At 46.1% G+C, this 16,960-nt stretch overlaps 1 protein-coding gene across 1 annotated transcript in view; it reads left to right on the forward strand.

Moving 5' to 3' along the window:
• Positions 1-16,960, forward strand: part of TRIO (trio Rho guanine nucleotide exchange factor) — a 3,834,156-nt gene that overhangs the window by 1,235,688 nt on the left and 2,581,508 nt on the right. Inside the window, exon 12 of the mRNA XM_069613780.1 lies at positions 4,411-4,580. Coding sequence (XP_069469881.1) covers positions 4,411-4,580 — 170 coding nt within the window. The remainder of the gene's footprint in view (positions 1-4,410; positions 4,581-16,960) is intronic.

The following is a 16,960-nucleotide window of genomic DNA, read 5'->3' on the forward strand; positions in this document are numbered from 1 at the left end:
CTAAGTGGAAGTGTTTATAGGACATGGGATGGATGGGATGATAGAACAGTGATTGATCCTAACCCTGTCTCTTATTCTTCACAGCTTAAATTTAATAGGTAGGTAGTGTTGGGAACCAGAAGGAGTCGGACTAAGGTGTGCCATGTTCAAGGGTATTTATTTAAAGAAAAATTAAAATGCCTATCTAGCCCTACTGCTATGAGGGAAGTTCCCTGTCTAACAAACTCAAATTAAGGTTGCTCGTCAAGTCCAAAAGAAATGGTCCTTCACCCAAATCCTATAAGCTAATTGGCCCTACCACTTAGAAAAAATAAAAAGGAGGCTGCCGCAATATCCTCTGTTACTTGGATCTCTTTTTCAAGGATCTATATGTCAAATCTTAATTACATACGGTTCCCTCTTTCCAGGAAGACCTAGTTTTCTTAATACAATTCCACCATTTCCAACTTGGTGCTTGACAATGTTCTGGTTTTCTGCTTAAAGACTGAAACCCTCCAGGTTCTCTCTGCCCAGTTCGGCTTGTTATATTTTGTGTTTCCTAGGCTCCCCAAAGTCCTCTGGTAGGCTTATTCTAGCGGTGTAATAATTAGACTAATTACGAGAAAGTTGAATAACCGAAAGGTTACCTTAGAGAAACACCAGTCGTTCTCCCTCCTACGCTTCCTTCTTCGGAAATGGTTTCCCACAGGGGTAGAGAATGAGTGCCTCCCTGAGACCCTTCCTCCGCCTCAAAATACAAAGATTAAGGAGGGGAAGGACTCCAGGGAAACCCTCTGGGGAAGAAAACCCTGTGTCGATGGCCACTGGATAGATGTCGTCTGTCCGGAGAGGTTCTTGGTACCCAGAATATCCGCTGAAGCGGAGCCGTCTGAATAAAGACAGAGGAAAGCGGTAAGTTGAAGCAGGGAAACTAGAAAGCAGAATGTGGGTTGAGGAAATGAGGCGTACCTGATTGGAAGGGGGATACCACCTATCAAGCTATATTGCAGGTCTTCCGATGAGACGCGGACAGGAGTAACCTCGAGGACGTCCCAGGAAGAGAATGGTTCTCATATCTCAATGCTGCGGATCGGACCCTGCATATCCCTGCTTCTGTATAGGTAAGATAATATCAGGTGTCAATTCTGGTCTCTTTCTAACCCCCGGATATACTAGGGACTGAATATCAATTCTCACGTACCGCACGCCAGGGAGGGAGTCTCACTAGCGAACCGATCAGTGAGGTTCAGCTCGTAACGAGTGAGGCAGGGGAAATCCACTCGAGTCTTGGATGTCGTGCAAGAGTTGGGAGAAGGATTCAAGTCTGGAAACAGGTGAGTGAAAAGGGTAGAGTTACACAGAAGGAATGACAAACAAACGAGTATGCAATAGATCCTAGTATCGAACTCACGAAGCGTTGTTGTGGAAGAGTAGCAACGCATTCGCGCGTTGTCCGCAGGATCAGATGAACCGGCTCCGGAGTCGGGGGGCGGTCCTACCACCGCGCGGCCATGGTGTAAGTCTAGACCCATACCATCTGTAGCGGCGGCCATCTTGGGAGTAAAGATGGCCGCAATCCGTCTAATAGACCATCTATGCCATAGTGACCATGGTCTCCGCAGGGACGTGACAAGCGGAGCCTCTGGAGGGTGCCTGTCCGTTTGGGTTTTCTTGTTACCTATAAGCCTTGTGGCTTTCCTAGCCTCGAATGTCACTGTTCGGCCCTTCAATGGCATTACCTCTTTGGGAGCTTTCACTTTCCTTCCGCTGCCCGGCTCAGCAGCAATGCACTTTTGGTGCTGTGCCCAGGGATCCAGTCTCTCCACTGCAGTCTAGTCTCGATGTCAGTTAACGGGCCACAGGCCCCCCACGGCTTCGATGTGGTTGCTTCACCAGGCAAGATTGTGGCTTTACCATCTCCTTCTTGAACTTTACTGCTTTGCTGGTCAGGACACCGGCCTTCCTGCGAGGGATTTGTTCGCTCTCCCTGCTACAGCGGACTTCGTGGTCTATCATGGCTCCGCCCCTCCAGGATGTCGTACTGTCAAACGGGTGCCTATGCTTGGGATTCTCTCTCGTAGTTTTATGTAAGTCATTAGGAACAAATGGGGTGTGTCGGTCCTCTTTGACTGTAGAGTTCAGGCTGTGTCCAGCATTACCTGAAGTCAAAGGGATTGAAGAAATGTCACTATCAGGAACATTTAGTCTTTCCAATTCCCATGTAGGCGGATAATGTGTTTTGAACAGGGAGTTCTATGCAGCACTGGGAGGCGTTGTCCCTAAGACAGTCGTCGTCCCCATTGAGGTCCCACTTGACCAGACCACTAGGGAGAGTCTTACTGAGTGGGCTCACCTTCCTCGCCTCAATGGGTCTGGCTCCTGTCTTGGTAGAAGGGATGAATAGTCCAGATTCGTCACAGTATAGCAGTACCAAACTAGGGCTTGGGGTCTGCCATGTGATTGATTGCCCCCTATTGTCCGGTCCTATCTAGTTCTCCGGTGCTAGATAGGACCGGAGAACTAGAAACCAATGTTTGCCACATACAGGCCGAAGCAGCTCTGTTCCATAGGGTGTCTCTTAAAAATGCAGCTGATTTAGGTTATACGTTAGAATGGTTTCAGTCAATATTTGGGTCAGTGTAGGAAAGCTGGATAGTGAAAATTCGTTTGATAATAGCAATTATATTAGTGGATTTAGTTGCATGAATATGCTGTGTGAAAATTGCATCATACATCTGGAAAAGTGATGGAATTGTTTCTCATTCTGTGCCTGGTGGATGCAGAGTTTTGCCTTTTATCTAGAATGTTAGTAGTTTGTAGAACAAACAAAATGACACAGTGAAGAGTCCTGGCTACTACTTATTCAGCCGTTTTGTGTGCAGACTTGCATGTAACTGGTTAAACCTATTGGGGTGCAGAGAAAATCTGTGTCGTGTGCAAAGGTTCCCTTTGTTCCTTTTCACGGTGTCTTCGAGTCCTCGGTATGTACGAATAACACTTAGGTTTACTTTCATTGTTGTTAGGAACCTTAGGGCTTGGGTTGCTTTGTCTTTAGAATGGTTGCCTCACTGTACGAGAAGGCCAGCAAATATTTATGAAACTCTGTTCACGATGTGAGCTGCGGGCACAAGTGCCCTGGCACAAAGCTGAAGTGTTGGAAGTTTCAAGTACATCAGAAATCATCCCTTTCAACAGGGCTCATTTCATTACTTGTAACTAGCTGTAACGTATGGGTGTGATCAGGCAGTCACCATACGATGTAACCAGGATGCACTAGTGGAATATGCACCCATGTTGATGCTTATCCAGCTGTAATCTGCTTATTAAATTAGACTCATCAGGCTAGAATGCACTGGAGTGATTTGCTGATGTCTCCCTTCCCCTGCACGTCGCAGACACCAGACTGAAGTTTGGAGGGGAGGTGTTTGCCCGCTGCGCTTAAGCAGAAGGATCCCTGGGAAAAATGCCTCACAACTCCTGCACATCTCTCTTGCGAGACTGCTCTAACTCCCGCACCTGGATATCACATTGTTCTCACTGTTTTGTGGGGGAGGCAGCCAAGCTCTGCTTCCTTGGTGACAGTCCACTGCCACTCAATCCTGGAACAGCCTTCCTTCCTCAGCCCCAGTCCACTGAGTTTCCATGCCTCAGATATCTCCAGCAGTAGTCCTCCGTGTCAAGTGCCCTGTGGGCCTAGATCATCTGTGCCACACCACCTCTCCTTTGCATTCCTCAGGAAGATAACCACTCCCCAGAATCTCTCTAGGCTCCAGGCCTGTGCTGTTTTCCATACCAGGTCTGCTCCTCCACTCAGCCACACTGTCTCGCCACTTATATGATGCCCCTTGGAGGGGAAGGACGTACTGTCTGCGGGAAGGTCCTTGACAGTAATGACAGAACCAGGGGATGTAACAGTGGCCTTCAAGCAAGCTCAGCAGGCTGTCATTTTAGGATGTGCTTCTTTGGTGGTCCTACCGCCTCGTTTTTAATTTGTCGTAGGAGAATCTATCCTTCACACCTGAATAATCTGGTTCTAGGCATAAATGGAACTTAAGAAACCCTAGTATGTTACTGTCTGCCACTTGTGTCAGTGACTTCTTTACATCACTGATCCTTAGAGTTTTTTATCTGCTAGTCAGGGCCTACAAAGGACACAACTGAAATTCATATCTAGGCCTTCTTTGCTTAATTCCCTCCATCACCACACACTTATGTTGCTAGCCATTCTTTCGCAGTTAGATTATATTGTACCAAATTACATTGTGGAAGCGTTCAAATAGAGTTTGGAAATCATTGTTTATTATTTGTAGAACCATGAGGTAAATGTCAATTGGGGAATGTGACTTCAAAAGACAATTTTGAACAGCCTTTTTTTATTACAATGTCCGTCACAAAACCTGAGTTTACTGAAAAATGTTTTTCTTCTTGTAGTTGTGGACATGGCTGGAAGAGTTACAAAAAGAGCTGTTAGATGATGTTTATGCTGAGTCTGTCGAAGCTGTACAAGACTTGATAAAGCGCTTTGCCCAGCAACAGCAGACAACTTTGCAAGTTACAGTAAATGTGATTAAAGAGGGGGAGGATCTTATACAGCAGCTGAGGTAAGTAGTTTTCATAAAGGTTCTTAATGTCAGAAATAGATATTGATGTTTAATGACAAACGTTGTTTAATGGGTTACTTGTTCTTCATTGTGACATTTAAATGCTAGTTAAAGTATTATGAGTACAAGTTGATAAATGTTCATTTTTAAACCTGTTTTTCTTCTCTATTGTTTTATCCATTTGTACTTCTGTATAATTATTCCTAGTGTACATATGAATCGTGTCTTTGTTAGGGGGGGGGTTTCCTCTTCCCAATATTCAGGGAGTGAGATAGATTGATGCTGCTACGCTACGTCAACGCTACAACGGCTAAACGCACTGCAAATGGTCACACAACATATTAGTCAAAATATATTTTACTGTGCAGGGAAAATGAGAATGGAGGGTTATAGCTAAGTAGCCTGTGAAATATTTCAGTGTCTTTGGGGGCATGATCCTATCTAATAAAGTCAAATGGAGAGGACAGGGGCCTCTGGACACCAAGTTTAAGGTTCGGAATGCCCAGAGTCATAGTTTGTGCCGCAGTGAGGTAGGTCAGATGAGTCTGGGATTCCTTGGAGTCCCCGATGAATATTTTCTGACAATTTAGATAAACTTCATAACCATAGGTCCCTAACTCTACCAGTTACCAGCCCAGGCTGCGTAGGGCAAGACATTTTCTCTAAGCAGAGCTATCTTTGAGGCTTGTAACCCATCTGTGCCCGCCGTGATCAGATGGACGGAGCATCCATTTCAAAATACATTTTGTCCTTTGATCAGGTTATAATCTGCAGATTCCAGCATTGCTTCGCTTTTGGAGTTTGATGGAGGGCAGATGCTGCAGCTGTCGAGACTTGATTGTCGCGAGGATTAAAGAAACCTCCATCCCCAAGACCATAGAAATTAGCAAAACCAAGGAATGATTGAAGGGCTTTGATAGTTGTCAGAACTGGCCAGTCCAGAACTGCACGGACCTTGGATTGATTCATGGACCACCTCGTCTGGTGTAATGTGAAATCCCAGGAACTCAACTGCATTAACATGGCATTTCTCGGGTCTAGCAAAAAGGGGAATGTTTGAGGTGCGAAAGCACCTCTCGTACATGAACCACATGATCAGCCAAAGATGTGGAAATAACCAGGATATCGTCTAGATATACGATAACATATCTGCCCAAAATGTCATTGAACACCTCATTCATGAACCGTTGGAATGTGGCAGGAGCATTGCATAACCCAAACGGCATGACTTTGTATTTGTATAGACCATAACGAGTACAGAAAGCTGTCTTCCACTCATCGCCCTCACGTACTCTGACCAAGTTGTATGCCCCCCCTCAGGTCTAGCTTGGTGTAAACGGAAGCATTTGTCAACCGGTCGAGTAAGGGAGCAATGAGTGGAAGAGGGTACCGGTTTTTTACTGTGATGGCATTAAGACGTCTATAATCCACACAAGGGCTGAGATCGCCTTCTTTCTTGGGGACAAAGAATATGGGGCTGGCGGCAGGGGAGGTCGAAGCTTGAATGTGACCCAAACTTAGAGATTTCTTAATGTACTCCTTAAGTGCCTGACCCTCTGAGGCAGATAATGAGTAAACCCGTCCATTGAGAAAAGAAGCATCAGGGATAAGGTCTATGGGACAGTCGTAAGACCTATGAGGAGGAAGTGTCTCTGCACTGCCTTTGTCAAAGACCTCCAGGTATTCGTGGTATTCTTTGGGAATGCCCACTGTGACCATGCCCACCAAGTGCTGGGTCGGTTCCATGTCCACATTCCAAGGGACCATTCAGGGAAAGGTGAGAGATGGCCCCTAAGGCTTGGGACTGTGTTGAACAGCTATCAGGGAGCATGAGGCACTCGCTTTGACAAAAGGCTGATTCAAAACAAACACGTCCCAAAGCCCAGAGTGACGGGATTGTGGATTTTCAGCCAAGGGATTCCGAGTATCAGCCCAAATTGCGGCGTAGATATCAGGTCAAAAGTAATGGTCTCTCGGTGCTGGTCTTGAATCACTAACGTGAGGGGTGCAGTTTGCTGTCTGATGGGCCCCGAGATGAATGAAGTGCCATCAACAGCTTGTACAGGTTCTGGATGCGTTTTATTCCGTAAGGGCAAGTTAAGCGAAGCCGCTAGTGATATGTCTATGTAATTACCGGTAGCCCCGGAATCAATGACAATATGAACTGGATACGTGGTTTCTGGCAATGGCATCAAGGAGGCTTGAACAACCACAGATTTTATGTTCACGAAAAGAGGAGCCGCTCCAAAGGGGGACAAATGAGTGCTCGTCTTTGCCCCCGTGTCTAAGGACGAGCTTTCTGAAAACCCTGGGTCTTGAGCTTGGGACGACGTGGACACTCCTTAACGTAATGCCCGTTTAGCCCACAGTAGAAACAGGCATTAGCCGTTCTACGTCGTTCTCTCTCTGTGGTGGTTATTGGGCTGCGGATTCCCCCTATTTGCATAGGTTCCCCAGAAGTATCGGAAGCGGAGGAGAATGACGTAGAGGTGGAACTGCTTGCTTCCGACTTCCGTTCTGCTCGTCTAGCATCAACCTGTAAGGCCAGGTCCACTAATTTGGGATACTGCGAGGGCAGGGAAGGCACTACAGCCAAGGCATCTTTCATTCGATCGTTCAAACCCTTGTAAAAGACCCCCGCCTTTTTGTTTTCGGGCCAAGAGGTTTCGACTGACAACTGATTGAATCGCGTGATGGACTCAATAAGAGGATTCCTACTGTGTATCAAGTCCGTTGGGAAAAGAAGCATCAGGGATAAGGCGTTGGTGTATGGCAGTGGTAGCTGCTGCCATGTCTACCCTCAATACTGTAATTGCCTGAACCAGAGCAGCAACCAGATTCCCTGCGGAGCGACAATATACGGCTTCACAGTCTGTCAAGACTTGATTGTCGCGAGGATTAAAGAAACCTCCGTCCCCAAGTACCGAACAGAGAATATGTAATGACTCGCTGTTCAGTCTTTGAGGCCACAGATGGTAGGTAGGTACAGGAACGCAGGAGATCCCAGGTAGCCACTGCAAAGGAAACAAGCAATTACATATGGCATTCAGTAAGGCAATAAATATACAGCAAACCAAAGGATCAATAAGAAAGAGACCTTACCAGGGCATTGGAATAATGTGGACTGAAGGATCTTGGGGAGAAACCAATGGAATGGGTATACAAAACCCTGTACCCTCAGTGAAAGGGGGCAGCAAGGTGGATCCACAGCAGCAGCCCTTATTGAATTCACTGGATTCCCCAGGAAAATGACCTGAAGCCAGCCAGCACTGTTTGGGGCAGGAGTTCTGTATATGTCCAAAATCCAGGTAACACAACGTAGAGTCCAAAAGCAGAATCCAAGAAGAAGTCTGTTAAGCTGAGCCGTAGTTGAGCGTCCAATATCACCAAGCCGTCGCCAAATCCAGAAGGAGAAAGAAGATGCAGTCCGGTAAGCATGATCCGTGCTACGTGAAATCCAAAAAAACAGAGTAGAGCAGCAGACGCCAAACATGAAAGAAGAGCTGTGAAGCGCCGTGCAACAAAAGTTCAGTCCTTTTAAACTTACTTTGTGTTACGTGATCGCTGTTTCCGTCTCATGTAACCGGCTGTGATACGTGCACCCATGGTAACGCGAAGCCCCGCTCGGGTCGTTGTCCTACGCCAAGGTAGTTGCCAGTGTAGGAAGTGGCGCAAGCCACAGGAATAATGCCGGCCCTGCTGCGTCCAGGTTGTTAGAGAGCACATGCTCGCCCGTGAGTGAGCTGAGGGGACCTTCACTTGCTGCCGGGAGGTATGTGATCGTGCAGGAGTGGATGGAAAGAATGTACGCAGAGGTGGGGCATGCTGGGACTTTGAGTGCGGGGAACTGAGGGGTGTGACAGCAGCAGAGCAACCACAGGACCCTTTTTGGTTTCAGGTTGGCTTCCTGGGCAAACCTGGAGGCTGTAGATGTAGCCTTGATTTCAACATCCTATTCACATGCTGGTCAATTATGGTTCTGTCAGTGTTTGACTGATCTATAGAGAACTTTGGAGATTTCCCAGTAGGCCTCCGCACCATGGGCCTCTTTTGTGTGGATACCCTAGTTTACTGCTCCTCTTTCCCATGCACTCTACCCTTTCTTTCCTTTAATTCTGTTTTCATAACCAACAGCTCATTGTTTTTAACTAGTTTATAATCCCTATGCAGTGACAACTATGCTTTCCGCTTTATAGTTAAATCCAATAAACCCAGGAAAACACCACTGGGGAAAAAAGTGCCTCCCCTGTTTAAATAAAAAAATAATTTCTCCTCTCCACTAGTTTGGTGTGAGGGTGAAGAGATGGCTGAAGCGGGGACTTGGAATGACAACTCCACTGCACACTCCTCCTCAGTATGTCTTCTACCATTGCTTCCTCTCCTGTTTTGTGTCCTTATTCAAAAACACTGCTCATTCTATGCTACATTGATTGCTTTGTAATAAATAACATAAAAAATACTTGGTAGTGGTCAGGGGCTTTTTTTGAGGAATTATGGACCCATTTGACCCATTGTTGTGGCTGCCTATTCACATTGGCCAAAATAGCCCTTAACGACAGAAATATTTGTGTGTGCAAAATGTCATCTTGGGCAAATACATTTATCTCACTGTGACTTATCTGTGAAAAGTAGAACTCCTTGGAACTGATTCTGTCCACATTGTACTTTTAAAAACAAAATGTCCCGATCCTTCTATTGCTTCATAAATAATTACTGTGATAATTCATTGAGCGCCTAAATCAACATAACATATATTGCACATCGTACATTTTGTTTGCTTTTTGGTTTACTCATCACAATGTCTTGTAATGTTGCTTTCCACGATACCAACATGTATTAAAGCCTTAAGTTACGTCCTATAACCTAATTTTCTGTGTTTTCACACTGATGTCAATACATATGAAATTAGCCCCCCCGTCCCCCTCTGCACGTCCTTTGTCACACAGAACTCCATATCATAGAACTTGCCGTGGATATTGATAAAGGGCATCAATCTATACACAAAATTGCCTGAATTGTTTCAAGGGGCAATGTCCCACTGGTATCTGTTGCTGGCTTTCCCAGCAGATGCATGTTGGCTACCCTTTTGAGAAACTGTTCCCTCAATAGCCTGTCCATTGAGAACTTTGTATATGCCATGATATTTCTACTCCAAAAAGTATGTATGTTAATAAACTCATGTTTTTCATATACACTGGACAATCACTGTTACACTCCATTATTTGCAGCAAACCATGTATAAACACTTATATTCACTTACATTTTGGGAGAACACTGGAAAATCACCATGGATTTGACAAAACATAGACACTGAAACCTGGAAACCCTATTTATAGTACATTATTTGCACCCATTATTTCCAAATATTCTTGTGGGAGAAACCTCAAAACCTGCTTAGAGGGGTTAAGTTTGCAAAAGACAGCTACTTTTTAATACATTCTTCAGGGCCATTTTTAGTTCCCACCCACCCCTGAGTTCTGTGCCTCTTCATCAGAGCAGTCATGAATATATGTGGCAAAAGTCCTCTTTTGGTGCTTTTTCCTGATGGCCTGACCATTTTTCCCAGTGAGTTGCATCTCATAATATGATATATTTTATTCTTAACGCACACAAGGCAAGGCAAGGGAGGGGAACAGGGGAGAAGAACAACAACAATCTTACTAGGCCCAATCTCATTGAGAACGCGCAAGTGCATGGGAAGGGAAAGGGGAAAAGTGCAAGGAAGGGGGAGAGTGGAAAGTGCAGAGCAGAGGAGAACAGATAAATAGCAATACATAAAAATAAATAGATAATGGATGCAATAAACAGTGGTAGTGCAGCCAGCAAGCAGCAAGTGCTGTGTTTAGGTCAGACTGGGTAAGTCTGATAAGTGCAGAAAAAAGAAGAAAATGGGGGGTGGGAGACTGTATGTGTACAGATACAGTCCCCAGTGCAAGGGGTCACCACGAGGTAGTGCAGCAGGGTGGCAGGGTGAACAGGTACCTGGGCTCAGGGGACAGAGGGTGGCCAGGTGCACAGTGCCAAGAGAGAACAGATCAGCAGGGGAGATGGGGTGCAAAGGCAGAAGCAAAGAGGAAGGTCTTGAGGTGCTTGCGGAAACAGAGATGGTTCTCAAAGTTTTAGAGTGGCCGGGAGGCTGTTCCAGAGGGAGGCCCCAGCCAATGATAGAGCTCTACCACCAACATGTTTCTTAGAAAAACGACTGACGCAGAGGGAGTTGGAGGTAGAGGAGCGAAGAGCTCGAGAGGGGAGGTATTTGCGGAGGGATAGCTGAAGGTATTTTGGCCCCAGGCACCAGAAAGCTTTGTGGACAATGCAGAGGGTTTTGAATTTAATCCTTGATTCCACTGGGAGCCAATGGAGAGATTTCAGAGCTGGAGAGATACAATACCTGGCTTGAGGCCAAGGACAAGTCTTGCAGTCCTGTGCTGGATTAGTTGCAGAGGGCGGAGAGTAGAGGCAGGTAGATTTAGAAAGGGACTGTTAATAGTCCAACCTAGAGAGAACCAGAGCTTGGGAGACGGTGAGCTTCTGGGGGAAGGCGAGGAAAGGCAGAGTACCTCTGAGGAGGTGCAGTAAGAAGTTTGACTTTTTAGAGACCTCAGAGATGTGGGCGGAGAAGGAAAGTGTGGAGGATGACCCCGAGATACTTAGCCTCACAGGTGGGGGTGGGGTGAGGGCCAAGGGAGGCCGGCCAGAGAGGGAGGGGAAAGGATGGTGAAGATGTGCCAATGAGGAGGATCTCTGTCTTGCTGGCATTCAGACAAAGATAATTGGCGGCACACCAATCTTGAATGGCAGTTAGACAATCTGAGATGAGAGAGGGAGAAGAGGTGACCAAGGGCAGCCTGAAAATGCCCCCTGGAGATGAATTCATTTGTATCCCTTTGGGGACCCCCTGCAATTCAAGAATGGGTTGGGAGGATTGCCTTTGTGTCCCATATTGTCCCAGGGTCAGTAGTTTGACCTGGGCCGTTGTACTGGTATGTGGTACACAACTTTAATTGTGGCTGCACACAATCAAGTTGTTTGTCACACAAGAAGCCTTTTCCTCTTGGAGACTCCCAAAATGCAGTATGTAGTATCTAGTATTATGAAATCCAGTACCCATGCAACTGCGCTTTGTTGCCCTTGTGTGCAATTGGTTGGACACCGGGAATTACCATATAGGATCATTTTCCTAACGTGATCTCTGAGCAGCAGTTCACAAAGGAAGGTGTTTACCTACTTGGTTGTGATTGCAGGGCGTGTATGTCTAGGATTCCTCTGGAATCCACATCCCAAGACTGTTCAGGAGAATGCCCGCAATTGTGGTGTGACCAATATAGATTGGATGGGACCAAATATTTGAAAGTTGCATGTGTTTGAGGTTGGTGGTTCGGATTATCCTCTATCCTGCGGTTTGGCATCAGGAACTTTGTACACTCCCTTGTATTTGATCCTGAACTAGCCAAAAAGATAGACGATTGGGTCATGGCCCTCCAAGATCTTTGCCAGCATCCTTTGAAGCTGGGAAAAGGAGATTTGCCTGTCTCATGATCAAATGAAATAGTCTCCAGTGATTCAGTGGGGACAGTTGGTTTTTGTAGATTTGTTGGACTCTGCAACTCGGGATTTGCCTATGCTACATGATTTCTTTTTTTTGGTAAACTTTCTTTATTGGTTTCATACAGTAGTTAATAATAACACATCCAACGGAACAGTAACACCCCCGCCCCTTAACGATTTAGTACAGCGCAGTACGTTTGACCATTCCAAGTACAACCATTAAGCATGATATGTGACACGGTTTGCTCCAGTACAGTGAAAGTTTTAACAGCAATAAGCTCATCCCCCATATATTCTTATAATAGTTTAGCATATCACTTGTGATTCCTTCGCACACCAGGCCCGGCTGTTGTCCGTGTTTAGCCTCCCACTATAAATAGTTCTGTGCATTCTCATGGAGAGTGGGCCTTCCATCACCAGGGCTCCTTTCCGGAGTGGAAGAATTCTGCATACTGTCGGCCATAGGGCACCAATAGTCCATTGGGCTGCTGCCACTTGGCAGAATTGCTGCATATTGTGATTCTCTTTTCCCACACATATTCATGGAGTTCAGCCATCTCTGAAAACATGGTGCTTTGCGCTTCCCAAAGTCCTAGCAATTAGAGATCTAGCTGTTCATTATGCCATCCCCAACAGTTTCCTTTCCGCTTGAGAGCCGCCCTCAATCATTGCCAACAACCACAAGTCTGGGGCGTAGTGCTTTGAGTCTTTAGCAATTGTGTCTTGGCATCCTCAACTTTTTCCCAGAATGGTCTAATATGTGGACAGGACCATGCCACGTGATAGAAATCAGCCATATCTGAACCACATCTTTTACAAAGATGGGACCTGTCGCGAAAGAACTGGCACAGACGGGCAGGTGAGTGATAAACCTGGTATAGGAATTTAAAGTGGATTCATGGAAACCAGTTTTTCAGGGACAGGCTGCGGGTCTGCATGCAAATGACCTTCCGTTGATCATCAGCTATCAATTTCCCCAGAGCCAGCTCCTACTTTTTTTTTTTTTTTTAAACTGTTTTTATTAGTGGTCACAAAAAGATGCATGGCACCATTGCACAACTCATCTGAAGTATACAACAAGGGTACATTGTTTAGTACATTTCTACATTCAACGTTACAGAGACATGTCATCAGGAATCATGTTGCACAAATAAAATCTAAAAGGGCCCCAAATGTCTTTGGGCCTGCATGCCGCAGGTTGGGTCGAAACAAATTGTTCTTCTGATTCATTGACATGTGTCGGTTCCTGTAGGAATTGGTTCATGCTTGGTGGACCGGTGCTTTTCCATTTCTGTAGGATACATTTTTTGGCTACCGCACAAGAGATATTAAACAGTCTTCTAATTTTCTCAGAGCGTTTGCCAATGTCTCCAAACAAGTATTTTTGAGGGGTCAATTCAGGGGGAACCTGTGTTATCTCCTCCAACAATTCTGCCACAGCCTTCCAGAAACCCGCCACCACCGGACATTCCCAATACATATGAAAAGCACTGGGCTGAGGTGCGTTGCATTTAGGCCAGGTATCCGAGGTATCTGGTGCAAATTTTGTGACCCTGGCCGGTGTGTAGTGTAGCCTATTCAGAGTTTGAATTGGATCAACCTCAACCCAGAATTAAGTGACACATTCTTAGTGAGCAGGCAATATCTAGCCCATTTCTCCTCTTCAATGGGCATCTGCAAATCTAACTCCCATTTCTCCTTGACTTGGTTCACTGTGGGGGCCTGTACCGCAGAGTACAGCCTAGAGATTCCCAGGCCGTCTTTAGCTGTTACTAACTGTATACACGGATGTGGTGTCGGCTCATCCGGAAATAACAGCCATTTTTTCTGAAATGCAGATCTCATACGATAATATTGCAGTGTTTTGAGTGGCCCGCCTCCGAGCGCCCTCAGCAATTCCCCCAGGCCCACAAATTTCCCATTAACAAACATGTTTCCCAGCTTCATTTCGCTATTAGGGTCCCAGGATTCCTATATGCTTGTGTCATGCATGGGGGGGGTATGCACGGGAAGTTCCACAAAGGTATCTCCGGGTTATAGGGTGTTTCCAATCTGTCTTTTGTATAAAGCCTCCCATGCCCTGACTGTGCAGCTCACCGGATTGTATTCAGAAGTGTCCTTGTATTGTAGATCGAAAATGACAGATATGTTCGTGGGGTATGTGGTGTATTCCTCTATCCATGTGTGGGGTCTTCTCTCTGCAGCATTATACCAATATTTTGCAAACTGTGCTTGGGCAACATAATAATAAAGCTCAAAGTCTGGAGCCGCTATACCTCCCAAGGAGTAGGGTTCCGTCATTTTGTCTCATCCTATCCTCGCTGTCTTCCCGTTCCAGAGAAATGTCACCACCATGGATTGGAGTTTGGCGAAGAAGGTTCTGCCAGGACATATGGGGATGTTAACAAAAAAATGAAGCAATTTGGGCAAGATTACTATTTTAAGGATAGCGACTCTACCGGCTAGAGAAATTGGGAGGCGCCCCCACATCTGAAGTTTTGTGTTTAGAGTTTGTAGTGCACTTTCATGATTGTCTGAGTATAGTGTGAGTTTATCCCTGGAGACCAAGATTCCCAGGTTTCTGATATGGTGCTCCGACCACTTAAGTCCATCTGTTATGTCAGGGCACCTGGTGGCCGGTGTGAGCGGGAATATTTCAGATTTAGCCCTATTTATAGTATACCGAGAGTAATTTGCAAATTCTTGTATCTCTGCCATAATGGGTGCTATGTTTATCTCAGGCTCCCGAACATATAATAATGTGTCGTCAGCATACAGTGAGATCAACTGGGTGGACACCTTCATTTTTATCCCTCTATCTGCATGTCTCAGTCGAACCGCAGCCGCCATTGGCTCGATGGTCAATGCGAACAGCAGGGGCGAGAATGGACACCCTTGTCTAGTCCCCCTGCCCAGCAGGAACACCTCGAAGATGGCTGTGTTAGTTAACACCCAAGCTCCAGGCTCAGTGTATAGCAGCCTTACGTATCTTACAAAGTTGGGGCCCACCCCAAATGCCTCCAGCACCGCCAGGAGATAAACCCATGAGACAGAATCAAATGCTTTTTCAGCGTCAAGGGATATGGCCACCGCGCTTATCCGTGGGTCTCTTTGTGCCATTAAGCCAAAAAGCCTCCGGCGGCTCAGGGCTGTGGATCTCGTGGGGATAAACCCGTTTTGATCAGGATGGACAAGGGTAGGGACTGCCGGCAGAAGCCGATTTGCCAGCACTTTTGCGAATATTTTGGCGGCAGTATTTATAAATGACAGAGGCCTATGGGACGATGCATCATGTGGTGGTCGCCGAGGCTTAGGGAGTACAGTTATCACAGCCTCCCTCATAGTTGTGGGTAATATGTTAATCTCGAGGGCTTCCTCCCATACCTGCATCAATATCGGAACGAGTTCCTCGCAGAACTCTTTGTAGAATTTGTCCCCTATCCCATCCGACCCTGGTGCCCTGCCTGTTGCCAGTGCCTTGATTGCCTCTGTGATCTCCTCTGCAGTTACCGGTTGATCTATTGCCCGCCGTTCTTCATCGGGAAGTTTAGGAAGGTAGAGAGCCTCAAGATGTGCCTTAATTTCTGTGTGCGATTTCTTATCTTTGTTCGAATATAGTTCTTTATAAAAGTTAGCAAATTCCCCATTAATATCCTCGTCCCTCAGTAGTACCTCCCCCTGAGCCGTTTGTATGCTTGTGATCTGAGTAGGTTGTTTATCGTGCTTAAGTAAGTTCTACCTGCCTTATTACCTTCCCTGTATCTACGTGCCTGTATGGGGGCTGCCACATGGCGAACCTCTCTCATGGCCAGCTTATCAAATTCCTGCAGGTGTATGTGTATGTCAGCTAATATTTCTCTATCTTGTGTGCGTGTGTATGCTTCCGACTATGCATCTAGTTTACTCTCAATATCTGATAGCTCGGTTCTCACACCCTTCAACAGGCCCACAGACCTGGATATCAGGACTCCCCTTATCCATACCTTGAAGTATTCCCATACTGTTGAGTACTTGTCAACCGATCCCACATTGTTAGAAAAAAACTCTGCAATTTCAACGTACTGTTTCCACCATCCCGGGGTTCCCCAGCATTCCGCTTGGCATTCTCCACCTTCTAGCAGGACAAGGGACATTCCGGCGCATTAGTTCCAACAGCACTGGGGAATGATCTGACAATGTACGGGGCAAAATCTCACACCCCTTCAATGCAGCCGCCATGGCAGAGGAGACAAACCAATAATCAATTCTATACTCAAGAGTTGTGCACCGAAGAATAGAATGTGTACCTTCTACTACCAGGATGAATCTCCCGCCAAGCATCTACTAATAAAAGTTGTGATAGAATATGACCCAGGTTTAGGACTGTTTTGCTCGGGGCTCTAACAATTTTCGAGGATCTGTCAAGAACAGGGTCCAGGGCCACATTGAAGTCCCCTCCCAAATAACATTTGATACATCGAGTGAAACAATTATCTGATATATGTCCATGTAGAAAGCAAGGTCATCAATATTGGGCCTGTAGGTGTTAACCAGAAGTAGTTGTTGGCCAGCGACCTCCCCCCATACTATAACGTATCTACCCAGATGATTGACCTTGTGGCCTCCCAACTTGAACCCCAAACCCCAAGCCTGGATGAATAAGGGTAATGACCCCTCTAGATTGGCAACAGTAGTTTGTGTGAAACCTTAGGGCACCCCATTTGGGCAGTATATGCATGTTACTCGCTCCCACTGTGTGAGTTTCTTGTAACATTAGGATTTGGCGACCATACCTGGCAATGTAATTGCCAATTTTCTTGACTTTCATCTGATGATTTAACCCCCGTACGTTC

The sequence above is a fragment of the Ambystoma mexicanum genome, chromosome 5p, assembly GCF_040938575.1.
Source record: "Ambystoma mexicanum isolate Mex_15411 chromosome 5p, UKY_AmexF1_1, whole genome shotgun sequence".
Taxonomy (NCBI): Eukaryota; Metazoa; Chordata; class Amphibia; order Caudata; family Ambystomatidae; genus Ambystoma; species Ambystoma mexicanum.